Source organism: Silene latifolia, unplaced genomic scaffold, assembly GCF_048544455.1.
Source record: "Silene latifolia isolate original U9 population unplaced genomic scaffold, ASM4854445v1 scaffold_20.1, whole genome shotgun sequence".
Lineage (NCBI taxonomy): Eukaryota > Viridiplantae > Streptophyta > Magnoliopsida > Caryophyllales > Caryophyllaceae > Silene > Silene latifolia.
In genome coordinates this window covers 12,399,348-12,408,862 of record NW_027413163.1, presented here as the reverse complement: position 1 = coordinate 12,408,862, position 9,515 = coordinate 12,399,348, and the positions used below count along the sequence as shown (strand labels likewise).

Sequence of the window (9,515 nt, the reverse complement as noted above, 5' to 3'; positions counted from 1 at the left end):
AAAGTAATTCATTTACGAGATTTTTTTTTCCTTTTTCCTTTTTCCTTTTCCCCCTTTTCCCCTATTTCCACATGCAACACATCAAATGAACGATCAACCGCATTCACGCAATAGTTGAATTTGGGTTCATCAATTAATTGATCATTTTTGATTAATTGAATTAGGGTTTATCATTTTGATTATTGTAATTTAATTAGGTCTGAATTAATCAACTTAAATTAGGGTTCATACAATTTTCACGAATTGAATTAGGGTTCACTCAATTTACGATTTTATATTAGGGTTCATCCATAATTGATCGATTTTAAATTAGGGTTTATCCATGATTGAACAATTTTGATTAATTGGATTAGAGTTCATACAATTGCACGAATTGAATAGGGTTCATCATCAATCAATATCTAGATTTTGATTTAATTAAATAATTGAATTAGGGTTTATCATGATTGATCGATTTTGAATTAGGGCTCAACCATGATTCACCAATTGATTGATCAATTTTGCTTGATTCAATTAATACAATTGAATAAGGGTTAGGTAAATCGATTTAAATTAAGGGGAAAAAATTTGACGAATTGAATTAGGGCTAAGAAAACCGAGTTTTGATTAATTTAAAAAATATAATACATTTAATTATATTAATGAAATTAATGAAAATCAAAACAAATAAAAAAATTCCAAAAATAAAGTTAACTACATGTAGTTACCTAGTTAACCAAATATGTTAAATTACATAATTAACCCTAAACTAACTCAACTAGTTTAACTTGAGTTTGACACGTGGACACTTCCTATTTGTTTGTGTATGAAAACTCCATACACAATGTGTATCCCTATCATCTTCCGAAAGTAATAATATTAAGGGTTTTTTTTGATAACTTATACCTTGAATAACTCACTTTATCAAATCTTATACCTAAGATAACTTTCTTTAAAATCTTATACCTAAAATAACATTTTCTTCCAAGCTTGATACCAAATCTAAAAAAAAGCCCTACATGACGATCTTGCCCTTACAAATTAAACATCACCATCCTTTCCCCCACCTATTAACCCACACATTCATGATTACCACCACTAAAAACCATCAAATTAATAATGGCAAAATCGTCAATTTAGGGCTTATTTTTAGGATTTGATATCAAGTTTGGAAGAAAATGTTAATGTTAGGTATAAGATTGTACAGAAAGTTATCCAAGGTATAAGATTTAAAAAAAGTGAGTTATTCAAGGTATAAGTTATTAAAAACTCACTGACGTGAGTAATGAATGTATCTCATAATTTGTTGATAAATTTTACATTTCAATTTCAAGATATATGCGAAATAGACAAGTCTAACGTAGTTTTATTTCATAGATAATCAAATGTAAATAGTAAATAAAAATAGCCCGGGCAGGGCCAGACACCAGAACTAGTACAGAGTAAAAGATTAAAGAGACATCCTTATCATATATTATTGGTTCCAATTAGACCTGATAAAACCAACCCGACTCGATTGACCCGTCCTGAAAAGGCTGACCCAAAAACCCGAAACTGACCCGAACTACAATCCTCGAATGTGACACGAAACCCGAATTGACCTGAGCTTTGTTGACCTGAAACTGACCCGACCAAAATGACCCGATCCGAAACCATTCGACCCCAAATGTCCCGACAAAATACAACTGTAATTGACCAATAAGGACTTGAAATGACTAGATTAAAACTCACTTAATATTTTTTACGATTAAAATAAAGAATCAATTATCAAAACTTAACTTAATATTATCTTAATCATTGACCCGGAAATGACCCAGACTGAAATAACTCGACCCGCTTGACTCGAAAATGGCTCGACCAACATACCAGAAAACACCCAAAACCCAAAACCCAAAACAACCCAACCCCACCCAAACAAATCCGATAATTTGATAGACCCCGACCCAAATTAGCTTGATCCGTATCCGACTCGACTGACCCGTTTATATGAGGTCTAATTTCCAACTCCCACCTCCCAACTTTCATAAATTTTGATTGAAAACGGACAATATCCATCAAATTTCCAATAATGCCCCAAAATCCCCCATTGGGTCTTAATCAAGAATTCCAAGGGCAGTTTTCTGTTACTACAACTCACAATTGCTAGTTGCTACTTTCCCTCCACTTGCATCAAAGCCATCACATTCTCATCCTCTCTCTTCTTTGATTGAATTTGAATACCTGAAAACTCAACTAAACCATAACTTGCACTAATTTAATTTATTTCTTTCAAATTCAATGAAAAGGCAGGTGTTTAATATTGACCATTCTCAAATGAAAACCTTGTATCAAACTAATGTGTTCCTGACATGTTTCTGGCTTCCCACTTTCTCTCAAACATTCAACTCTTTATTTTGTTATTTAAAGTTTCAAACTTTGCTGTCAATAATTCACTACTTGGTCCTCCAACCAATCATTTCTTCTTGGTATTCTCAATCAATCAAAGGATTACATTCTGGGTTACCCTTAATTTGTCTAAAGGTTTTGAAAGACACATCACATTGGCCGTTGCTGTCATTTTTTTGCAGTTTAGTTCATCACAACTGCATTATCAGGTATTTTTGACATTTGGGTTGTCTTCAGTTTCTTGTTATTATACATGTGTGCAGTGGCGGAGCTGGAATTTATCTTTAGGGTACGAATTACTACTGAAAAATAAGCTAAACTCGGAAAAAATCGAATATTTTAACTAAAAACTCAAATTTTTCATTGTACAGTGGGGGCGAACGTCCCTGCTAGGCCCCCCTCGCTTCACCACTGCTTGTGTGTATAAGTAGATTGAGTTTTCTGATAGATTTATGAAAAGGTGTCTAATTTTGGATATGCTCATTTGGGCAGGTGTGTTGACTTTTGGGAAGTTTTCAGTGTACTTGTAGTTTGATGTTTTCTGGAACTTGTGCTGAGAAACAACATAAGAAGAAAAAGTTGAAAATGTGGTGGAATTGTTGCCTTGTTGATTGAAATATTGATTGTTTGAGCTTTTGGTATATTTCTTGTGGATTTATTGACTTGGTTGAGATTTGATTGTTTGAGACTTTGAGTTATGGCTCATTTTGGACATGGACATGCACATAACCCGGAAAGTGGTGCTTCTCAGCACGGACAAGGTAGTCAGATTGTGAATTTTCAGACCTCTCAAGGGTCTTTGAGAGTGTTGAAGTTACATGGGCATTTAGACATTTGGGTCAAAGAGGCCAGAAACCTCCCTAATTTGGATCTTTTTCACAAAACCCTACATGATATTTTCGGGTTTTTGTCGCTTAAGAGGATGTCAGAAAAGCTAACAAGTGATCCTTATGTGACCGTTTCTGTGGCCAATGCTATTATAGCAAGAACCTTTGTGATCAGAAACGATGAGAACCCTGTTTGGATGCAACATTTTTTTGTACCAGTAGCACATAATACTGCAGAAATGCATTTTGTGGTCAAAGATGATGATGTTGTAGGTTCTCAGATCATAGGTGCTGTAGGTATCCCGGCAGAGCAACTATTGTCTGGTGCAATAATCGAGGGGACCTTTCCAATTGTGAAACCTAGTGGTAGTAATTGGGAGAATGGAGCTACACTGAGTGTTTCAATCCAATATACTCCGGTTGAAAGAATGAACATGTACTACTTGGGTGTGGGACCTGGTCCTGATTATTTTGGGGTTCCAAGGACATATTTCCCTCTCAGGTATGGAAATAGGCTTACGCTTTACCAAGATGCCCATGTTGAAGATGGTATGCTTCCTGATTTCAGGCTCGAGAATGGTATGCATTATGTGCACGGAAAATGTTGGCGTGACATATTCAATTCTATTTCTGCTGCTCGTCAATTGGTGTATATTACAGGGTGGTCTGTAAATAACCTTGTCAGATTGGTTCGTGATGCTCATAATGCATCAGGTATCACATTAGGCGCCCTTCTTAAATCTAAGGCTCAAGAGGGAGTTAGAGTTCTTCTCCTTATTTGGGATGATCCCACTTCTAGGAGATTTTGTCAATTTACCACTGTAAGTAGTTTACAGTTTTCGTCTGCTTCAAATTACCGCGTTTCAATGTTCCGTGTCAGGTTGATTGATATTTCTATTTTGTAGGATGGCCTTTTAGCAACAGGTGATGAGCAGACATACCAATTCTTCAAAGGCTCATCAGTACATGTGATACTCTGCCCTCGGTCAGGTGGCAAAGGGCATAGTTTGATCAGCCAACAGGTAATTCGTGTATCAGTTGAATGTGATTTGACTCTATAAATTACGACATTGCAGTATTTATGCTGAACACTTGCACAAGTTAGTTTTAGGTTATACAGTTCTCTGAGTTAATCTAAAATGTACCTAATTGATTGATCGAAGGACCTCCTATCAACATCCACGGTGTATGAAAGAAAGACTATTAGTTTAGGAGGCTTTACCGCTTAAAACAGCCCATGAGCTAGTTTTAAAGTATTAGGTGAAATCCATTGACAAACATTCTACAAGCCCATTTTTTCCATGCTAGTTATTTAGGGCCTTTGCTTATTTTCATTTGCATTTTACAACTCACGTCACACGTTATTCTATGATTTACAACACTTTAAACCTGTGCTACTCTATTTGCATATTGTGGTATATGAGATTTCTCTATTTGGATATTGTAGGTTTCTATGTTAGATTGGTAATAGTTGTTCTATATAGTTTTCAAAGCGCTGATCGTATCCTTTTGTTTGTCTCCTAATCACTAGGAAGCGGAAGTGATCTACACTCATCACCAAAAAACTGTTATAGTAGACGCTGATGCAGGTTACTACAAGCGAAAGATCATAGCTTTTGTTGGAGGGCTCGATCTCTGTGGGGGACGGTATGATAATCCTGGACATTCTCTCTATAGAACATTGGAAACACTTCACAAGGATGACTATCATCAACCAAACTTTACTGTAATCATTCTGCTCTCCTCTCTGATTGGTTGATAAACTAACATTTTTGGATGTAATTTGTTGTTTTGCATATATCGTTGTATTGTATATATACTCTCGTCATTTAATGAAATGGTCAGGATTTACCTTTTCTACAAATGCCCTGTCTTCCTGGTCTGGTTTGATCCTTAGCGTAGCCCTAGGGCCTTTGAGGCACTTTTATAATATGGTTCTGCTGTACACCATATTGTTTCTTAGTCATGACGCATAAGTCAACAAATGGGTCATTCGAGTGGGGCAAGGGTTGGGTTGAGTTCAGGTCGGATCAGTTTGGGTATTTTATACACCTTCAAATCATCTTTGGGCGATATATTATGACCGTTTTTGTGTAAGAGTCATTTTGGGACTGTTCATTACTGATCGAGTAGTTATGCCTTGGGTCATTTGAATTTGAATCGGGGTCAAGTTGGGTCGTGAATATGAAGGTTTTTGTTTTGGTACGTACATAAACTTAGGAACCTATCCCCCTCCCCAAAACCTACCCTTCAATTTCGTATACTTTGGATCGAGTCAGTTTCAAGTCAAATGATTTAGACTTGAGTAATTTCGGATCTGGTGGATGGCAGAATCAGCAAAGTTCAGACCAACTACGGATCAGGCTGAGTAAATTCATATTTTGGTTCATTTATGGGTTATTCAGTCTGGGCCTAAATTGGATCTTGGGTCAGGTCATTTGGAGCGGTCAGAAGGAGACTTTTTATCCTTTTTCCGCCTTTTTATTTAATTCTTGCCTCCGCTCGACAGGGGTCTACTGATGGCTTACCAAGAGAGCCGTGGCATGACATGCACAGTCAAATTGATGGACCAGCTGCATATGATGTTCTGGCTAATTTTGAGAGTCGGTGGTTAAAAGCTTCAAAGCCTGGTAGGCTTCAAATGATGAGCAGATCTTATGATGATCATCTGCTTAAAATTGATACTATTCCTGATATTATTGGATTTAATGATGCCTTGAGCCACAGTGTTGAAGATAGCGAATCATGGCACGTTCAGGTAGTCACTCTTAGCTTTAAATGTTGTTCTACACGATTTTGTTTGTGATCTGTTGTAAGTATAAACTGACCTGTTTATGACTACATTCAAGGTTTTCCGCTCAATTGACTCCAATTCTGTGAAAGGATTTCCAAAGGATCCAAGAGACGGGACACAGTGGGTACGACTATGTTTTTATTAATGTCTCCATTATATTCTCCCAAGTACATGACGAGAGACGGTGTAAAGTTTGTCTAGTTTGACTTGTTAAAACCAACTATTTTCACATTATGGTGTTTAAAATTTATAGAGATTGCATATTGTGTGAAAATGTTGGTTAAAATTACATGGCTGGACCATCAGTCATCAATGTCTGAATATCAGATGGTTAGATGGGGACAAGTATAAACGTTAAAAGGGAGTACGTTTCTTTTCGATCTGTCCACAATCTTCCCTTTTGTTATCTAATATTTGGTCTTCATATGGTGAAACAGAACCTTGTCTGCGGAAAAAATGTACTCATAGACATGAGTATACATGCAGCTTATGTGCATGCCATTCGTTCAGCCCAGCATTACATTTACATTGAGAATCAATACTTTCTTGGCTCATCCTATAATTGGGATTCTTCCAAGAACTTAGGTGATCTACTATAACTTTATTTGTTGTTTCAAGGCATGCTATTATAAGTAAAGCGGTTTTGATTTCTGAACCCGTGGCCGTTTATCCACAGACCCTCAGCCTTTGTTACTGGATTAAGGCCTCAAAAATGTTTGTATGGATGTCTGTGACTCTGTGTTCATCTAGAGCTGTACACTGTGTAGTATTAGCCTGTAAACTGTTGTATATTGAAGTACTCCAATGCAGATGTTAACTTAGCTGATAAAGTCATTGAGTGGTGGTGCTCATGGCTTTGTTTTGAACACCGTCATCATCAGAAAATCTCCCTTGTATATTTTACACCAAACAAATGATGTATTGAGTAATAATCTAGTTTAGCTTTTGTATTTTACGGAGTATGTCCTTATTTGTTCTTATCTTTTGCAGGTGCTAACAATTTGATACCTATTGAGATTGCTTTCAAGATTGCTGACAAAATCCGAGCGAATGAAAGATTTGCAGTGTATGTTATAGTTCCAATGTGGCCGGAGGGTGATCCTAAAGGCCAGGCACCACAGAGGATTCTTTTCTGGCAGGTAGAGTACAACTTGTATAGATCTGTATCACCATAAAAGCTTATGATAAGTTTAAATGGTTCGTTCACACTATATCCGCCCTCATTTTTTTTCCTCCATAGTGACGGCTAGGGTCTGAAACGGACTTATAAGCTGTACTTTTACACGCTTTCTCTGTCTTGCAGTACAAGACAATGCAAATGATGTATGAGATAATCTACAAGGCTTTGGAAGAAGCGGGAATGGAAAACACATATGAGCCTCAAGACTTTCTAAATTTCTTCTGCTTAGGAAACCGTGAGGCATCAAATGAGCATCGTTCCAGAGATTCTGGAGGCTCAACTAATGAAAATACTCATCAGGTATACATCCTTTAGGTTGCTTTTGACTAAAGTACCACTCTGCAACTGTTTCAAATGATCAAGTGCTCTTTCGGATTATGGCTATGTTGTTTCGTTTGTTGTTCTAGTGTCCGTGTATCTTGTCCTCTGGACAAGGCTCTGGTGCTATATACATGCAATCTCATGCAGTTAGGCTAATCCATTTTCATGCTCCGTATAAACCATACTGTATGTGATTGATCGAAATGCATCTGAAATGCTAAACTTGTTTGAAACAGGCGCACACTAAGAAGAACCGACGGTTTATGATCTATGTTCACTCAAAGGGCATGATTGTAGATGATGAGTATGTCCTTTTGGGTTCCGCAAATATCAACCAGCGATCTATGGAAGGCACCAGAGATACTGAAATAGCAATGGGTGCTTATCAGCCGCATTATACTTGGGCTAGAAAGCGTTCTCACCCTTATGGACAAGTATGCATGTTCACTCATCTATCTTAATCACTAAATAGAAAAGAAAATTAAAAACTCAGATTCTTGGATTAGACGATCCCACACTCTCACAACGAAGTTATATTTGGTCACACCCGTATTGAGGTTTCTAAGATCAACTGTTGTTTTTTTTTTTTTTTTTTTTTTTTTTTTTTTTAAAAAAATGTCAGCCGGTACATGCTGGTAAAATTATATACTAAATGGTCAGAAAGTGCGATTTTAAGATTATAGATTCAACTTTCCAAAATGATTGGTACGATGATAAGATAGTCGGATACAAAGAGTACAGGATATGACTGTCTTACAAAAGGGTTTTCCACATACTTGTTTACAATGTCATTGATCTTGGGATTGCAGGTATACGGGTACAGGATGTCGTTGTGGACAGAGCACCTAGGGACAGTCGACGACTGTTTTAGTCATCCAGAAAGTTTAGAGTGTGTGAGAAGTGTAAGATGTATGAGTGAGGAAAACTGGAGACAATATGCATCAGAAGAGGTAACAGAAATGAAGGGACACCTACTCAAGTACCCTCTACAAGTTGATCGTACCGGAAATGTTACTCCTCTTCCTGGTTCTGAGACTTTCCCTGATTTGGGTGGTAAAGTTATGGGTACCTTCTCTGGTATTCAAGAAAACCTCACCATTTGAGATTCTGATTCTTTGTCTATTGCCTCCTATACAAGTTTTTGTGAGGCGGTTTTACATATGAAAATTACGAAGATATGTATTTTTTTTTATTCAAGTACAGGCTTACAGTACATGTAAAACTTACTGAAACAGGTTTTTTGTAGAATATTTGTATTTACATGATCTAGTTGTAAAATAGCATCTGATGACAGATACTTCATGTTATTTGTTTGAATGATTAATGACCTTGTATTTTGCTTTAATTTCGAGATTGATTTAGCTTGATTAAAGATTTCGAGTTTGAACCGTGTAAGTCCAACATTCTTTTTAAACTCATAAGCAATCAAAAACGCTTTGGTGCAAATTAGTACTAATACATTATTCACTTATAAAAATGAGTTGGTGAGATTTTTTAAACTCGTTAGAAAACTAAATGAAGAGTTTTCTAGTCCTCAAACTCAGATTAAACAGAAAATAAAACAATAACAATGCTTAGTATTAGTATTATTTAAGAATTTCAATGGAATATAATGGAATATTAGAAATAATATTAACATTTAATTTTAGGACACGCCTTAGAAAAACCGTTAATAAAAAATCAGAAATTCAATGGATTGATGGAAGGTAGTGGGCAGTGGATGAGTATGGTAGTGGGACAATTGCAACCTGTATGATTATATTTATATGGATGGATAGATGGATTATATGGGCAGAAGAGTGCATCTACACGTTCATTTTCCAAGTTATTCATGCGCTGTAGATTTGAAGAAGTTTTTTTTTCAGCTTTTATGTCATTGTCACACTATACTTGTTCAAAGTCTGGATTCATCATTATTTTGCGATATGCTTTTTTTTTATTAATTAAATTATCACATGTTAACACGTCCTGATTAATTGTAAATTGCAACTTGGTTAAAATAGTCATATTATTATGCATTTAAAAATAA

The 9,515-nt window shown here is 36.2% G+C and overlaps 1 protein-coding gene across 1 annotated transcript; it reads left to right on the top strand.

Moving 5' to 3' along the window:
• The first annotated feature begins 2,135 nt into the window (after window positions 1–2,135).
• Window positions 2,136–8,855, top strand: LOC141638488 (phospholipase D beta 1-like). The gene is made up of 12 exons (XM_074447902.1): window positions 2,136–2,268; window positions 2,500–2,573; window positions 2,857–4,012; window positions 4,097–4,213; window positions 4,723–4,917; window positions 5,701–5,949; window positions 6,041–6,109; window positions 6,423–6,570; window positions 6,976–7,124; window positions 7,289–7,465; window positions 7,723–7,920; window positions 8,296–8,855. The coding sequence occupies exons 3-12, from the start codon at window positions 3,062–3,064 to the stop codon at window positions 8,587–8,589; spliced, it is 2,547 nt and encodes an 848-aa protein (XP_074304003.1). The 5' UTR covers window positions 2,136–2,268; window positions 2,500–2,573; window positions 2,857–3,061; the 3' UTR covers window positions 8,590–8,855.
• The last annotated feature ends 660 nt before the right edge of the window (window positions 8,856–9,515 follow it).

What these genes read in the sequence shown, in the direction of transcription:
- LOC141638488 (XM_074447902.1), top strand. Translation starts at nt 3,062, where the DNA reads ATGGCTCATTTTGGACATGGACATGCACATAACCCGGAAAGTGGTGCT. An exon ending in ATCATCAACCAAACTTTACT is followed by an intron (nt 4,918 to 5,700) that starts GTAATCATTCTG and finishes TCCGCTCGACAG; the next exon opens with GGGTCTACTGATGGCTTACC. An exon ending in CTAATGAAAATACTCATCAG is followed by an intron (nt 7,466 to 7,722) that starts GTATACATCCTT and finishes TGTTTGAAACAG; the next exon opens with GCGCACACTAAGAAGAACCG.